The 18,283-nt window shown below is 44.4% G+C and overlaps 1 protein-coding gene across 2 annotated transcripts in view; it reads left to right on the top strand.

Moving 5' to 3' along the window:
- The window catches only part of atad1a (ATPase family AAA domain containing 1a), a 20,096-nt gene extending 9,158 nt beyond the window's left edge, over positions 1 to 10,938 (top strand). The window contains exons 4-9 of one of the 2 annotated variants that reach the window (XM_037531359.1): positions 400 to 600; positions 1,099 to 1,205; positions 2,795 to 2,884; positions 3,685 to 3,735; positions 5,439 to 5,623; positions 9,831 to 10,938. In XM_037531359.1, the coding sequence (XP_037387256.1) occupies positions 400 to 600; positions 1,099 to 1,205; positions 2,795 to 2,884; positions 3,685 to 3,735; positions 5,439 to 5,623; positions 9,831 to 9,960 (764 nt within the window). In that variant the 3' untranslated portion in view covers positions 9,961 to 10,938. The remainder of the gene's footprint in view (positions 1 to 399; positions 601 to 1,098; positions 1,206 to 2,794; positions 2,885 to 3,684; positions 3,736 to 5,438; positions 5,624 to 9,830) is intronic. The other variant, XM_037531358.1, reaches the window with a different exon arrangement.
- The last annotated feature ends 7,345 nt before the right edge of the window (positions 10,939 to 18,283 follow it).

The raw sequence follows: 18,283 nt of genomic DNA, 5'->3' as shown, positions 1-18,283 counted from the left end.
TTGGTGGAGAATGAAGGTGTTTGGCGGAGAATGAAGGTGTTTGGTGGAGAATGAAGGTGTTTGGCGGAGAATGAAGGTGTTTGGCGGAGAATGAAGGTGTTTGGCGGAGAGTGAAAGTGTTTGGCGGAGAGTGAAAGTGTTTGGTGGAGAGTGAAGGTGTTTGGTGGAGAATGCTGATGTTTGGTGGAGAATGCTGATGTTTGGTGGAGAATGAAGGTGTTTGGTGGAGAGTGAAGGTGTTTGGTGGAGAGTGATGGTGTTTGGCGGAGAATGCTGATGATTGGCGGAGAATGATGGTGTTTGGTGGAGAATGATGGTGTTTGGTGGAGAATGATGGTTTATGACTGATGAGTATATAGAGCTACCGTTAAAGCGTAACTACTGGACTCCTTTCTGCAGGTGTGTTATTATACGGGCCGCCTGGTTGTGGGAAAACCTTAATCGCTAAGGCAACAGCCAAAGCATCAGGATGTCAGTTCATCAACCTCCAGGCCTCCACTCTGACGGACAAGTGGTACGGCGAATCGCAGAAGCTCACTGCCGCTGTGTTCTCACTGGCTGTGAAGCTCCAGCCCTGCATCATTTTCATCGATGAGATTGGTGAGTGGTGTGTTTGGATTGAATGTTTATGATCCTCTTGATGGGAGAAATATAGAGAAAAGTGATTTCAGAATACTGATAGAACCCAAATTCATATTTCCTGTAATAACAGCCAGTTATCATCATCATCATCATCATCATCACTGCAGTACATTTCGTGTTTATGAGGTGTAGTTTGGGTGGATGTTTAACAGTAGAACATTGTCAGAAAGGTTCTGTATCTATAGCACATTCATGCACATTTTCCATCAGTCTGAAAAACCCTTTCATAATGCAAAAAATCATTTAATCAAAGGGTTCTTTGGGTGCTCTTGGTTCTATATAGAACCATTTTCTTTACTAGAGATCCCTTGAAGCACCAATTTTTTTAAAAGTGCACTTATCGTTTATAATCGGAGATCTAGACCTATATTGACTGACCCGTCACTCGTCTTGCTGTGTTCTTACGGTTACACGCTCTAGATTAAAGTAACTTATGCCTCTTATCTCCCGTTCTAGATTCATTTTTAAGGAATCGGTCCAGTCTGGATCACGAGGCCACTGCAATGATGAAGGCCCAGTTTATGAGTTTGTGGGACGGCCTGGAGACCGGAGCATGCACTCAGGTTCCACCCCCAACACCTACACCCCCTGGGGCTGTGCAGCATGAACTAAACAGCAGTAAACACATGGCACTTGTGATCTGCTCAGCCGTATATCGATTAATTAATAATGTAGTACATGTGAAGATTGGCCTGTGTTATTAACTCGTGACCGCGCTCCCCCTCCTCAGCCGGCTGCGGTGTGGCCGTTAACACCGGCGTTCCCCGCCATCCCCCAGTTAAATCACGTCCAACTTTAATTCATAGATGTGCTGATTTTCTAATGATCAAAAACCTGATTTAGTTTGGTATTAACTACAAATATACGTATGCATATATTTAAGAATGTGGAGGTTGAAAATTGTTGGGAGCTTTTCCTCCGTGCTCCACCGGAACGTTTGAATACGGAGCGAATGTTTCACGCGTTGCACTGTGAACGCGTATCGCGCGAACACCAGCTGTCTTCTGATTGGATAGCTCAACTGCACCGCAGCGCATCCCCCAGACTCATCATGCACTGCACAGCTGCGTCTGGCAGAACCGATGTTTTCCACTGAAAACGAATGGGATACGCTGCGGTGTGTCGGAGCACCAGAGCAGTGGAAACGCAGCCTAAGGCTGTCGTAGGGATGTGGTGAAGACACTGCGTCTCAATATGACGATATTTTATCGTTATTGTGATTAATTATGTGATATGCTTTTCTGAGCATATCGTGGATATCATTACTTAAAGAACCCTGACTACTCATGTCTGCCATGACAACGTGGGCATAATCAGGCCTGTTTCATTGGATTTAGTGCAGCGGTTTGTAAAATATTGAATAAATTATTATTATTAAATAATTATTATTATTATAGTGTTTTCCTAAGTGGGACCACAGGTTCTGTTTTGTGTGAAAACTTGTGAAAATGTCTTGAAGTATCGTGATATTAATATTTTGCCATGTCACCCAGCTCTACTCAGTAGTGTGTCAAAAGTAATACCCCCACTAGCTGCACATCCGTGTGTGTAGGACGGCTGTATCGTAATTTTATCGTCATGTCATCACGACATGAATTTCGGCGATAAATGCACCGTTAGAGCTGCAGTGACACAACAGATCAAGTCACTGCGTGAAGCCTGAGAGTTGCTCTGCGCTGGGATTGGACGCTGCTCTCCCACGCAGGGGTGAGTGACCGCTGTGTGTGTTCGGTTCCTCAGGTCTTCAGACGCCGCTCCGGGTTTTGTCTGATCTGATGCTGAACGCTATTTCATGCGGGTCAGTGTAAAACTGACCGAACTCTCCTTGCTGGTTGTAACAGCTGCACCATTTAAGGAAACAGTGGTTTACCCTGGGCTGGGAGCTGTGTTGCCGCCCGGATCAGGGAAGTGCCTGTGTAAATGTGCAGCCGGATGATTAAATTAAATTAAGTGCAGATTATTGTCAGAGTGCTTTTGATGTACCCTCAATGTCTTGGGAGCCACTGGCAAAGACCAGCACTGTGATACTGATAAAAAGCCATGTAGTTTGTTGAGAGTTGTGGGTTTCTTTAGAGGTGTGTGTGTGTGTGTGTGTGTGTGTGTGTGTGTGTGTGTGTGTGTGTGTGTGTGTGTGCGCGCGCGCGCTCTGCAGGTGATGGTGATGGGAGCCACTAACAGACCCCAGGATGTAGATGCAGCGATTCTCCGAAGAATGCCCACAGCCTTCCATGTAGGACTGCCTGTGAGTTACACACCCCTTAAAAGATGGTGCTTCAAGGGTTCTTTAGTAAAGAGAATGGTTCTATGCACACCGATCAGGTGGAACATCATGACCACCTCCTTGTTTCTACACTCACTGTCCACTTTATCAGCTCCACTGACCGTATAGCTGCTCTCTGTAGTTCTACAGTTACAGACTGTAGTCCATCTGTTTCTCTGATACTCTGTTACCCTGTTCTTCAGTGGTCAGGACCCCCATGGACCCTCACAGAGCAGGTACTGTTTGGGTGGTGGATCATTCTCAGCACTGCAGTAACACTGACGTGGTGTGTGGTGTGTTAGTGTGTGTTGTGCTGGTACGAGTGGATCAGACACAGCAGTGCTGGGGGTCCATGGGGGTCCTGACCACTGAAGAACAGGGTAACAGAGTATCAGAGAAACAGATGGACTACAGTCTGTAACTGTAGAACTACAGAGAGCAGCTATACGGTCAGTGCAGCTGATAAAGTGGACAGTGAGTGTAGAAATGAGGAGGTGGTCAGAATGTTCCGCCTGACCGGTGTAGAACCATGAATACTCAAAGAACCCTCTGTATTTTATTTTATTTTTTTTGCTTTGGGAAATGGTTTTTCGGATTGATGGAGAATGTGCTGTAGATGGTTCTGTATAGCACCAAAAAAGGGTTCTTCTGTTGTTACAAACTTGATGCTGTCAGAATAGCAGAACCTTTTTTGGTGCTTTATATTAATTAGTTAATTTATTATCGTTCTGATATTTTGCCACAAGAGATTTATTTATTAATTAATTATTTATTTTTTACAGAATGCAGCTCAGAGGCAGGAGATCCTTCGACTTATCCTGTCAGGAGAAAACGTAATTGTCTAATTGTCTGTCTGTCTATACACACACACACACACACACACACACACACACACACACACACACACAGAGTGGGAGGGGCGGATTCATCCGATTACAAATTTATTGATTTCTCCTGTAAATCATCACAGATCAGTGCAGTGAGCTGTAAACGGTGTAAATGAGCATAAAGTTTATTATGTAGTTCTACAAGGTCTCAGTCTGAACCTCCTCCAGCTGTACGGACGACATCAACACCACAGTCAGACTCATCCCAGACTGGACTGAGCGTGTCGGGCGTCGCCGCTCTCACGGCTCTTTCAGTGGGATTTCGGAGATCATCCAGTGCTGTGGAACCAGCGCCGAACGCTCTGAGCTGCTGGAGCTTCACTGCTGATGAAAATCCCGCTGCTCAGTTCTGACGGATTCACTCTGATTGACGTGGAGAACGCAGAACGTTCTGCTCAGGGGTCTCAGCTCCTCTCAGACTGAAGGAGCCGGTCAGAAACTCTATGACCTCCTCTTACAGGTGGACTGTGATTGGTTCCTCGACGCCTCAGAAAATATCAAAATATAGGGCTTTGAAATCGGATGAATCTCCCTGTATGTGCACGTTATATGTCATATACGCTACTCACAAAAAGTCGGGGATGTTTGGCTTTCAGGTGAAATTTCAGGATGAGCCTAAACTGCACTCCAATCTTTACAGGTGAACTCAGTGTGACCTTCTCTAAACTTCTGAATGCACAGGTCCAGCTGTTCAGTGTTTCAGTACTTTCTGCACAACTTGCTGTTCTCTAACAAGGAGCTTAACGGCGAGGTGGTGGTGGTGGTGGTGGTGTTACAGTGTGGGCAGGTGTGTCCAGTCAATACAGAACAGCCCTACACTGTGAATGGTGCAGTGACCCAGTGGCCCAAACTACTGAATAACATCATTAATCCAGTCATTGAGCCTCTGCATGAACAACACAGGCCTCATGTCATCTTCATGGACGACGAAGCTCCAGCTCATCGAGGGCGCATCATTAGGGAGCGGCTGCTGGAGACTGGGGAACCTCAGATGGAGCGGCCTGCACTTTCTCCAGACCTGAATCCCATAGAAAACCTATGGAATCAGCTGAGTCGCCGTGTAGAGGCTCATAACTCTGTACCCCAGAACCTCAATGACCTGAGGGCCACCCTTCAAGAAGAGTGGGACGCGGTGCCTCAGCAGACCACGAGTCGACTGGTGAACAGCAGGAGATGTCGCTGTGAAGCTGTAGTTGATGCTGAAGGGCGCATGACGAGTCACTGAGACCCTGAGATTGTTTATTGGGGTTTACCCACCACTGCTGTCGGCTTTTGCTTCAGTAAATTGTTTGAGGTGAGGAAATCACCGTCGCACGCTTCCACTGAAACGCCCGACTTTCACGATGTAACATCACCGTAGCGTGAACTTTTTACGCTTTCCATAAATTTCACCCAAAAGCCAAATATCCCGAACTTTTTTGTGAGTAGTGTGTGTGTATATATATATATTTATGTATATTTTATATTTATATATATATGTATATTTTTCCTTCTGTGAAGTTCCCGTTTTTGGGATACCAGATCTGAGCACAGCTATATACTGTATATATGTGACGTCAGTGATGGTGTGGATGTCAGTCAGGCTGTGATGTCGGTGTGACGCCGTCTGATTGGTGGTGTTTGTGATCTCTGGCTGTGTTTGTTCTCAGCTGAGTAACGCGATTAACCTGAAGGAGATCGCGGAGAAGACGGAGGGTTACTCCGGCAGCGATCTGAGGGAGGTCTGCCGCGACGCCGCCATGTACCGCGTCAGAGACTACGTCCGCAAACAGCAGATGAAGCAAATCGCTCAGCAGTTTAAGCTGGACGAGGAGGAGGAGGAGGAGGAGGAGGAGTAAGTCTGCGCCTCTCTTTCTGCATTTTAGCTCTTCTGGTAGCTCTCAGTGCACAGCAGCAGACTGACTGGAGTTCAATTAAATAAAACATTCACTCACTCACAAACTCACTCACTCATACACTCACAAACTCACTCACTCACAAACTCACTCACTCACTCACCCACTCATTCACTCACTCATACACTCACAAACTCACTCACTCACAAACTCACTCACTCACTCACCCACTCATTCACTCACTCATACACTCACTCATTCACTCACTCACCCACTCACTCACAAACTCACTCATACACTCACTCACTCATTCACTCACTCACTCACTCACTCCACTCACTCACTCACTCATTCATACACTCACTCATTCACTCATACACTCACTCACACATACATACTCACTCACTCACTCATTCATACACTCACTCATTCACTCATACACTCACTCACACATACATACTCACTCACTCACTCACTCACTCATTCATACACTCACTCATTCAGTCACTCATTCATACACTCACTCATACACTCACTCATTCACTCACTCACTCATTCATACACTCACTCATACACTCACTCACACACACACTCACTCACACACTCACTCACTCATTCACTCACTCATTCACTCACTCACTCATACACTCTCACACACTCACTCACACACTCATACACTCACTCATTCATACACTCACTCATACACTCACTCATTCACTCACTCACTCACTCACTCATACACTCACTCACACACTCACTCATTCATACACTCACTCACACACTCACTCACACACTCACTCACTCATTCACTCACACACTCACTCACTCATTCATACACTCACTCATACACTCACTCATTCACTCACTCATTCACTCACTCATTTACTCACTCATTTACTCACTCACTCCACTCACTCACTCATTCATACACTCACTCACTCATTTACTCACTCACTCATTCACTCACTCACTCATACACTCACTCATACACTCATACACTCACTCACACACTCATACAATCACTCACTCATTCATACACTCACTCATTCACTCACTCACTCATTCATACACTCACTCATACACTCACACACTCTCACTCACACACTCACTCATTCACTCACTCATTCACTCACTCATTCACTCACTCACACACTCACTCACACACTCACTCACACACTCATACACTCACTCACTCATTCATACACTCACTCATACACTCACTCATACACTCACTCATTCACTCACTCACTCACTCATACACTCACTCATACACTCACTCATACACTCACTCATTCACTCACTCACTCATTCACTCACTCACTCATTCATACACTCACTCATACACTCACTCATTCACTCACTCACTCATTCATACACTCACTCATACACTCACTCACACACACACTCACTCACTCACTCATACACTCACTCACACACTCACACACACACTCACTCACTCACTCATTCACTCACTCATTCACTCACTCACTCATACACACACTCACTCACACACTCATACACTCACTCACTCATTCATACACTCACGCATACACTCACTCATTCACTCATTCACTCACTCACTCATTCACTCACTCATTCACTCACTCACACACTCACTCACACACTCACTCACACACTCATACACTCACTCACTCACTCATTCATACACTCACTCATACACTCACTCATACACTCACTCATTCACTCACTCACTCATTCATACACTCACTCATACACTCACTCATACACTCACTCATTCACTCACTCACTCATTCATACACTCACTCATACACTCATTCACTCACTCACTCATTCATACACTCACTCATACACTCACTCATTCACTCACTCACTCATTCATACACTCACTCATACACTCACTCACACACACAGTCACTCACTCACTCATACACTCACTCATACACTCACTCACACACTCACACACACACTCATTCACTCACTCATTCACTCACTCACTCATACACACACTCACTCACACACTCATACACTCACTCACTCATTCATACACTCACGCATACACTCACTCATTCACTCATTCACTCACTCACTCATTCACTCACTCACTCATACACTCACTCACTCACACACTCACTCACTCATTCATACACTCACTCACACACTCACTCACACACTCACTCATTCATACACTCACTCATTCACTCACTCACTCATTCATACACTCACTCATTCACTCACACACTCACTCATTCATACACTCACTCATTCACTCACTCACTCATTCATACACTCACTCACACACTCACTCACACACTCACTCATTCATACACTCACTCACACACTCACTCGCTCATTCATACACTCACTCACTCACTCATACACTCACTCATACACTCACTCATACACTCACTCACACACTCACTCACACACTCATACACTCACTCACTCATTCATACACTCACTCATTCACTCACTCACTCATTCATACACTCACTCATACACTCACACACTCTCACTCACACACTCACTCATTCACTCACTCATTCACTCACTCACACACTCACTCACACACTCATACACTCACTCACTCATTCATACACTCACTCATTCACTCACTCACTCACTCATTCATACACTCACTCATACACTCACACACTCTCACTCACACACTCACTCATTCACTCACTCATTCACTCACTCACTCATTCACTCACTCACACATTCATACACTCACTCACTCACTCATTCATACACTCACTCATACACTCACTCACTCACTCATTCATACACTCACTCATACACTCACTCATTCACTCACTCACTCATTCATACACTCACTCATACACTCACGCATACACTCACTCATTCACTCATTCACTCACTCACTCATTCACTCACTCACTCATACACTCACTCACACACTCACTCATTCATACACTCACTCACACACTCACTCACACACTCACTCATTCATACACTCACTCATTCACTCACTCACTCATTCATACACTCACTCATTCACTCACACACTCACTCATTCATACACTCACTCATTCACTCACTCACTCATTCATACACTCACTCACACACTCACTCACACACTCACTCATTCATACACTCACTCACACACTCACTCGCTCATTCATACACTCACTCACTCACTCATACACTCACTCATACACTCACTCACTCACTCATTCATACACTCACTCATACACTCACTCATTCACTCACTCACTCACTCATACACTCACTCACTCATTCATACACTCACTCATTCACGCACTCACTCATTCACTCACTCACTCATTCATACACTCACTCATTCACTCACTCATACACTCACTCACTCATACACTCACTCATTCACTCACTCATACACTCACTCATACACTCACTCACTCACTCATACACTCACTCATACACTCACTCACTCACTCATTCATATACTCACTCATACACTCACTCATTCAGTCACTCACTCACTCATACACTCACTCACACACTCACTCACACACTCACTCATTCACTCACTCATACACTCACTCACTCACTCATACACTCACTCACTCATTCATACACTCACACACTCACTCACTCATTCATACACTCACTCACACACTCACTCATTCATACACTCACATACTCACTCACTCACTCATTCATATACTCACTCATTCACTCACTCATACACTCACTCATACACTCACTCACTCACTCATACACTCACTCATACACTCACTCACTCATTCATATACTCACTCATACACTCACTCATTCAGTCACTCACTCACTCACACACTCACTCACACACTCACTCACACACTCACTCATACACTCACTCATACACTCACTCACTCACTCACTCATTCACTCACTCACTCATCCATACACTCACTCATTCAGTCACTCACTCACTCACACACTCATACACTCACTCATACACTCACTCACACACTCACTCATTCACTCACTCACTCATCCATACACTCACTCATTCAGTCACTCACTCACTCATTCATACACTCACTCATACACTCACTCACTCATTCATACACTCACTCATTCACTCACTCATTCACTCACTCACTCACTCATACACTCACTCATTCAATCACTCACTCTCTCATTCACTCATTCATTCACTCACTCACACAAACTCACACAAACTCACTCATTCACTCACTCACCCTTTTCTTTTCCTGTTCTGTCTCCTCTGGCGTGCAGGCCGGTGGACGGCGCCCGGCTGCGCCCGGTGACTCAGCTGGACCTGCTGTTTGGACTGGATAAGATGAGGGAGTCCAAACAAGCTACAGTCACAGCAAACGCCAACCTCAGAGAAGTGCCTCTGGACTGAACACAGGCCAGAGAACGTTCCCCTTAAAGGAGCAGATCAGTGAAAAAACCAATTCGCACGGTTTTCCCCACCTTTACTGCAAAGGTAGTCAAAACTCCAGGATGCCTGCACTGCTAGAAATGAAGGTTCTCTGCAGATGCGTTTTCCTTCATCAAGGTACAAACAGTGTAAATGTCCCCTCTAAGGTTCTACAGTGGTTCTAAGGTCTGATTTGTGGACCTTAATTCAGTTTCTCAGTTATGGTTCAGTTATGTTCCCTGACCAAAGGGACTGAGATGGAGCCTTGAGGGTTCCACCCCAGTGATAAAAGGGGCACAGACCCAGAGACAGTCTAGAACCTTTATTTCTGGGAGTGCGCAGCAGGTCGTTCTCACCACACCACCTCCAACCACATCTATCAGTCATCATGCAGATAAACAATATTCATGTAATTTAGGAGAACAGTTGGAGTATATGAGAAAGGAAAGGTGTTGTTCTTTATTCTACAACCCCATTTCCAAAAAAATGATGGGACGCTGTGCAGAAGGTAAATAAAAACAAAAGGCAGTGATGTGTAAATCATGTAAACCATATTTTTGAAGGAAAGTACTACAAAGACAACAAATCAAATGCTGAAACTGAGAACTTTGATTGTTTTTTTTTTTATATTTGCGCGTTTTGAATTTTTTGCCAACAATACGTTCCAAAAAAGTTGAGACGGGTCTGTTTTCCCCTGAGTCCATCACCTCCTCTTTAACAGCTCTGTCAGTGTTTGGGACCTGAGGAGACGCTGCTGCAGCTCTGACAGTGAAATGGTTTCTGTTCTTGTCTGATTCAGGATTTCAGCTGATCATCAGTTTCAGAGGCTCCTTCGTCGTATTTTTCATTTTATAATGTGCCAGATGTTCTCAGTGGTGACCGGTCTGGACTGCAGGCAGGTCAGTTTAGCACCTGGACTCTTAATAAGGAGCAGTGCTGCTGTAATACAGTCAGAATGTGGTTTAACATCGTCCTGCTGAAATAATCAAGACCTTCCCTGAAAAAGACGTCGTCTGGACGGCAGCAGATGTTGATAAAACATGTTTATATCATTCAGCTTTAATGGGGCCTTCACAGATGAGCACGTCACCCAGGCCATGTGCACTAATGCCCCCTAAACCATCATGAATACTGGCTTTAGAACTGAGCACTGATAACAAGCTGAGTGGTCTTCAGCCCGGAGGACACAGTGTCCATGATTTCCTAAAGAATTTCAAATGGTGATTCGTCGGACCGCCGGACACTTTTCCACTTCCCCTCAGTCCATTTTAAATGAGCTCAGGCCCAGAGAAGGTGGCAGCGTTTCTGGATCCTGTTTATATTTGGGTTCTTCTTTGTGTTTTAGAGTTTAACAGCGTTTGTGGATGCAGTGATGAACTGTGTTCACAGTCAGTGGTTTTCAGAAGTGTTTCTGAGCCCATGCAGTGATTTCCACTACAGAATCATGTCTGTTTTTAATGCAGTGCTGCCTGAGGGCCCAAAGATCACGGCCAGCAGATACTGGTGTTCAGCCTCGTCCCTCACAGACAGAGATTTCTCCAGATTCTCTGAGTCTTTAATGATGTTCTGCACCGTAGACGATGGAAAGCAGAAGCTCTTTGCTGTTTTATGTTGAGGAACGTTCTTCTTGAGTTGTTGCTCTATTTGATGGTCCAGTCTTTCACAGAGTGGTGACCCCTCCTCCTCTTTACTTCTGACTCCGCCTCTCTGAGCTGCTCTTTATACCCAGTCATGTTACTGACCTGCTGCCAATCAACCACCAGGTGTTTTTAGCATCACACACCTTTACCAGCCTTTTGTTCCCCGTCCCAACTTCTTTTGGAACGTGGTGTTGGCATCAAATTAAAACGGGCAAATAAATGTTGTCTTTGTACTTCAATGAAATACAGGGTTTAAATGATTTGGACATCATTGCATTTTGTTTTTATTTATATTTTGCCCAGCGACCCACCTGTGTTTACGTTTTTAATGCTCATTACTGCAGTGTGTCCACATCTGTTACTCATTAAGATGAGAAGATGCCTTTGTTGTTGCTGCACAGTGTACAACGAAATTGAGTGGCAGTCCAACGGCGCTTTACACACAAAACAGTTAAACAAAGGCTAAAATATATAAAGTGCAGATTTAAGGGGAACAAAAAGTATAAAAATCTTAAATATAAAGCATTTAAATATAAAGGACTATAAAACTATATATTCTAAACAGACCGATTAGAATATATAGAATATGTAATATAGCCGATATTATGTATTTTTCTTTTTTAAATTAAATCTTACTCTGTTGTGTTTAATGAGGAAAATTTGGCCACCAAAGTTGGAAAATAATGCAGAGAATCTGTTTAAAAACAATGAAATTCTATCACACGAAACCAGTGGGTGCTGAAGTTCCTCAGGTTCTGCTGTTTTTGGCTTTGTACGGTGTTTTTGGTCCATGTTGGTACAGATAAGCGTCAGAAACCACATCAGCAAGTCTTTTAGACGGCACTTTAAATGGATAATCTTTTTTTAAAAATCCCCCATAATGCAGTGTGATGTAATCAGAGAGGTTCAGAGGGTTTGGTGTGAAACGGTTCAGACGTCTTTACAGTGGTGGTGATGGGAACCAGGTGTTGCCATGACTACAACACAGATATAGACACTTTATTTACCATCCAGAACCACCAGAGAACCTACACGAGTCTCCTGAGCTTATATGGAATGTTGAGGATGGAAAACAGTGGAAAATCTGGAATAATGAGTTTTCTTTGGGGACTATTTTGCCGCACAGCGCCCTGCATGTCTCCCTCCACCATGAATGGAGTTGAAGTTCTCTAAACTCTCATAAAACAGCGTCTCAGTCATCAGGCAGTGAATTCAGAACCAGTTCATGTAGGAACTTTCTGTGAGGAGCTTTTAGAGGGACGTCTGGTTCCCATCACCACCACTGTGAGGAGCTTTTAGAGGGACGTCTGGTTCCCATCACCACCACTGTGAGGAGCTTTTAGAGGGACGTCTGGTTCCCATCACCACCACTGTGAGCAGCTTTTAGAGGGACGTCTGGTTCCCATCACCACCACTGGGAGCGGTTCTGACTGATTCTGTTTTGGCTGGGTGACGGTCTTTGGAATAAGCGGAGGGAACGTATGTAATTCGATTTTTTCACTGAACTGTTGTTGTTTTTTTCCTCTGTTCAGACCCACATGATGTGGTTTAATCTCACCTAAACATTTCCTCTCATGGTTTTACCACAAACTGATTTGCACACGTTCCAGACCAAACAAAACGCCACTGTCTGCATGTTCTGTACGTTTTAACTGTAGATTGTTAACAATAACGTGATGAAAGATGGGAATTATTATTATTATTATTATTATTATTATTATTGTATGTTATTATGTTGTGTGCAGTAAAGATAAGTAGGTGACCACATTTGATAAACTGAGATGGTTTTACACATTTCGTCTGTTCCCTCGTGGAGGTTCAACACCAAATCTCAAACCTTCCATCTCAAATCTCAAACTTTTCCATGTTTTTTGATCCTTACAGTCTGTAAACGATCATCATTTCATCAAATTATTGCCTTCTCTCATCAATAAAACTGGAAAATAATGCAGGAGAATGACTCTGTGGCTTTGTTTTTGCTTGCAAATCAACTCAAAAGCTAAAAGATGTTTAAGTTGTTCACCGTTATCGTGATATTGGCCCTTGTGATACTGATATCATCACTAAAGGCCTTTAAGCAGCAACATTACGCCAGCTTGTGGAAATGTAGGATTAAAACGTGGAATTTGTGCTCTTAATACACACCGACACACGTAGATCAACATGATCGTCGTTTTCTCTGCCGTGGCTCTGGAGGCGTGTGCATTGGCCACAAGGGGGTGCTGTTGTCATATTAATCTGCTGATTGTTATTGGTTATTATGTTATTTTCATCCGACTCGTCCTTTGAATGAGGAGAGACGTATAAACCTGAAACCAAAGGCCAGGTTAATGTTTATAATGCATATTTAAAATGATGCCAGTGGCTTAACCAGCAAGCTGATTGGCTTATGAGCTTTATACCGTTTTTCCAGCCGTGTGAGACCAGACTCCTCTCTGTCCGAGTGTGGAGAGGCCTGAAAACCCCGAACGGAAGGTCAAATTAAGGCTTAACGAGCTTAATTTGAAATCACAGGTAAAATATGACGAAAACCTCATGAGCAGTTTGCAGCGTTTGGTTTAGTAACGCATGAAAAACATGATTTATTTCATTTATTCTGCTTTCACAGGTCTCTCATACGAAGGGAGCTGCAGGGTCATCGACGCTTCTTCGCCGACAGTGAAACCATCAAGCTGATTGGCTCTTTTTCTTGAAGGGCGGGACTTGCTTTGTAAACAGGTGCCAGTGTTGAGCGTTGAGCTTTCCCATTCATATTGACTGATGAGTAAAACGTCAGGTATAATGAGTTAAACTGACCCTCTGTCAGCGCTCCTGCCCTTTAAACTATGACCCCAGCGCTGATTTAAAGATGAAATATCACTGTTGTCAGAAAAAAACCTCGTATCTCCGTTTTTGATGTCTTTCAGTTTTTGGCATACTGTGAAAACGCCTGTTAACATTTACGTTGTGTGTAAATTTCATGATGAATGGACCAAAAGAAACGGCTCAGAGTGACTTGGAAAGACGTCTGGTTCCATTGACTTGTATTAAAAGTAGAGTATGTTTTTTCCTTCTCCTGTAAAGTTACCATTTGGGAGATATGAGGTTTTGTTCCGACAGCAGCGACATGCAGGTAATTTACTCGTAATGTGACTTTAATTCCACTTTGCACTGAATATTCATTTATGCTCCACCTGTGCAGCTTCCAGACAAAGAGACAAAGAAAACCTAAGAACTTTAGATTAATACAAACCGAGCACTGTAAACACTAAATCTGGACATGAACTTGGACACTAACTGACCAGTGAACATGAGTGCAGATTTTCTCCTCCACAGTGCCTCGAGTCATGAGTCAGTAGCTGGCGATGTTTTCTATCAGCCTGATGTTGTACACTCGGCCCACACCCTGCATGTCCATCCCAGCTGGGGTCAGTTTGGTGCGACTTCTGACTCAAGCACTGAAGTGACGTCCTTCAGTCCTTTATATAGACGTTTTACAGTAACTCGGACTGTAAGGGCTTTAATTCAGGCCTGGGATATTAATGACGGAGCTGTTGAGGCTGTTAGCGAGCTTTCCTGCTGAGGAAAACGAGTCGGCAGCCCCTCAGTTTTACACAGAACCGGGTTCTGACTTCACCATCCTCAACGACTCCATCACCTTACCGTCTTAAACCCGGGGCTCAGGGGAAATTAGTGATGCTCTTTATATTAAACAGTGATCCGTGTTCTGATCGCCACAGTGACTCATATTTTGTGTTGTATTCTGTATTGTAACGCTGACCGGCAGACTTGCATTAATTTAACATGATTTTTCCAGTGTGGCTCTGCAGCTGTGTGCAATGGCCACAAGGTGGTGCTGTTGTCACACATTAATCTTCACCATCAGCTCTTTACAGAGCAGCAGCTGATCCGAGACTGATGAGAGAAGTGTGTCAGGAAAATGAGAGATACTGAAATAAACTGACCCGCTCTCCAGTTTATAGTCTATGACCCCAGCGCTGATTTAAAGATTAAACATGCAGGTAATTTGCTGTGAGATGTGGATTTAATTCAGCTTTGCACTGAATATTTATTCATGCTCCACCTCTGTAGCTCCAGCTTTCTTTATCATATAAAAGCTGGTAAGAATTAGAAAAATAGACGATTGAGTGGGGCGGCACGGTGGCGTGGTGGGTGGCGCTGTTTCCTCGCAGCAAGAAGGGCCTGGGTTCGATTCCCCGGTCGGGTAACCAGGGTCCTTTCTGTGTGGAGTCTGCATGTTCTCCTTGTGTCTGTGTGGGTTTCCTCTGGGTTCTCCGGTTTCCTCCCACAGTCCAAAGACATGCAGTCAGGCCAATTGAGTGCGCGTGTGTGTGTGTGTGTGTGTGTGTGTGTGTGTGCGCTGATTCCTTAAAATGATGAATCTTACTAAAGCCACCAGTTTGACTCATATAGTCTATGTCCCTGGTGTCAGAGCGACCGAGAAAAAAGAGCTTTAATTCATTCGTTCCATCAGTTCGCAGTGAGCCGCCTGGTTCTGCTCTCCTGGTTCACCTGATCTGATTTATGAGAGCTTTGTAATCACTTTCAAGCACTCGAACAAACCTGCTGGGCTAATAATGCTCTCCGGATGGAGATGTTCAGCAGGTGAATGCCGGAGAATCGGAGCGCTGACCTGGAAGCTGCAGACCCAAGGATAGAATGCAGAGCAGAATGCCCTGAGGGAGAAAACCAGGAATGCTGCTGGAAGGAGGCCTCCATCAGGACGAGACTCCTCCACTGGGAATTCACTGCACAGTTATGAAGGCTGTCAGCTCTTCACTACATCACACTCAGAGTCCCTTCAAGAACCCTGGTACAGCAGTTCCACGGGCATTCAGAAGGTTGGACACGCCTACTTACAGAACCACGACATAAAACCTAAACTGTAAAATAACAAATACGGGATTATTCACAGAGCGGAGGACCAGGATTAAAGCTGTGGATGATTTTTGTGGATGATTCCTAATCTTGTCCATCCTCGTCACTCCCAACGAAAATCTCAGCATCTTCATCTCCGCCACCTCCAGCTCAGCCTCCTGTCTTTTAGACAGAGCCACAGTCTCCAAACCGTCCATCATAGCAGGACGCACTGCTGTCTTGTAGACCTTCCCTTTCACTCTTGCTGCTATCCTTCTGTCACACATCAGCCCTGACACCCGTCTCCACCCACTCCACCCTGCCTGCACCCTCTTCTTCACCTCTTTTCTACACTGTCCATTGCTCTGGATGGTTGACCCAAGATATTTGAAGTCATCCACCTTTACGACCTCTACTCCTTGCAGCAGGTAATAAATTAATCCTCCTCTACAGTAAAATAAAGCTCTGCTGATCCTTCAACACAGTTTAACAGTAAATGGTCTTAAACGCTGGAGTTAATGTAGAACGCTTCTCATTCTTGAGCTTGAATTCTCCAGTTCCACCTTAAACAGTGCAGCAGTTACATTCTGGCACCGCAGACGCCATTTAAGGTGGCACGGAAGAATTCAAACAAGAGGCTGGAGAACAAGAAGCGACTTCAGCCTCGTACAAAGTCGAACGTTGAGAGACATTTTACAGGAAACTGCTCTACTTTTGAGGAAGTTTCCTGCTGGAGATGTGAGAAAAGCAGCTGAGCTGAGCTGAAGCTGAAAGCAGAGCAGAGTCGGTCTGTGATTTCATTTATATTATAATATATATATATATATCTCTTTATGAGAACATCAGGCGGCAGGAGGTTACTGGAAAGATGTGAGACAGTATAAACCTAACAGTGAGTCAGATTATAAAACAGGAAATCGGAGTAAATTAAAACGGGTTCGTTGTAACAATGAACTGGTTCCACTCCTTCAAACCTCTTTGGACCTCTAGTCTCTCTGGTTCCTCGCCTTTCTCGGCAGGGAGATCCGAGCCCTTACCTGGGTCTCCCTGTCTGCAGCATTGTACGCTGAGAAGGATGTAATTTAACACGATAAGTCATGTTAGGCGTTTATTTACTTGTTAAATAGACACATACTAGAAGATCTCTAAACCTGAGGAACGCTGGACCTACCTAACATCACTGCTCCTGTCTGAGAGCAAGGTAGATAACTACAGCACTGGGAGCCAGCTATCGATTTACCTTCCTAATCCAAAATAAACTGCTCAAAAAAGAATTTATATCCCTTATCGAGTTTTATGCGTTTGGAGCTCGACAGCTCTTCCACAGTTCTGACCACATCGTCCAGCCTAAAGCAGGGACTTCAGCCAAAGATGATGAATAATGAAATGCAGCCGTATTCGTAGTGAAGTGGCGCGGAAACTGGAAATAAGTTTACATAAAACCTTTAAACATTAAAAGGCTTATAGACGTGTTTTACTGCCTTTGCTGGATGGGATCATGGCTTTATTACCTCATTACACACAGCCACAGCACTGCTGAGTGACCCCGAAGGTCATCAGAATACTAGTCCACGTTTGCTTTATTGGCTTGACGAATGGACGCTGTGACAGCACTGCCAAAATCAGCTCTACATATAAGCAGTAGAACCGAGAGGGAGAGTGTTATCCTGAAATACCATCCCGGCTGTGATCTGGTGTCCGTAGATCATCCCAGCCGTGATGTTATGGGTGATAACTCCCTCCTCGAGTGCTCTACTGCTTTAATACAGCAGTTAAATAAATACAGTAAGAAATGAATAAACTGGCCG

This window comes from Pygocentrus nattereri, chromosome 20, assembly GCF_015220715.1.
Source record: "Pygocentrus nattereri isolate fPygNat1 chromosome 20, fPygNat1.pri, whole genome shotgun sequence".
Classification (NCBI taxonomy): Eukaryota; Metazoa; Chordata; class Actinopteri; order Characiformes; family Serrasalmidae; genus Pygocentrus; species Pygocentrus nattereri.
This window is presented reverse-complemented; position numbering and strand designations above follow the sequence as displayed.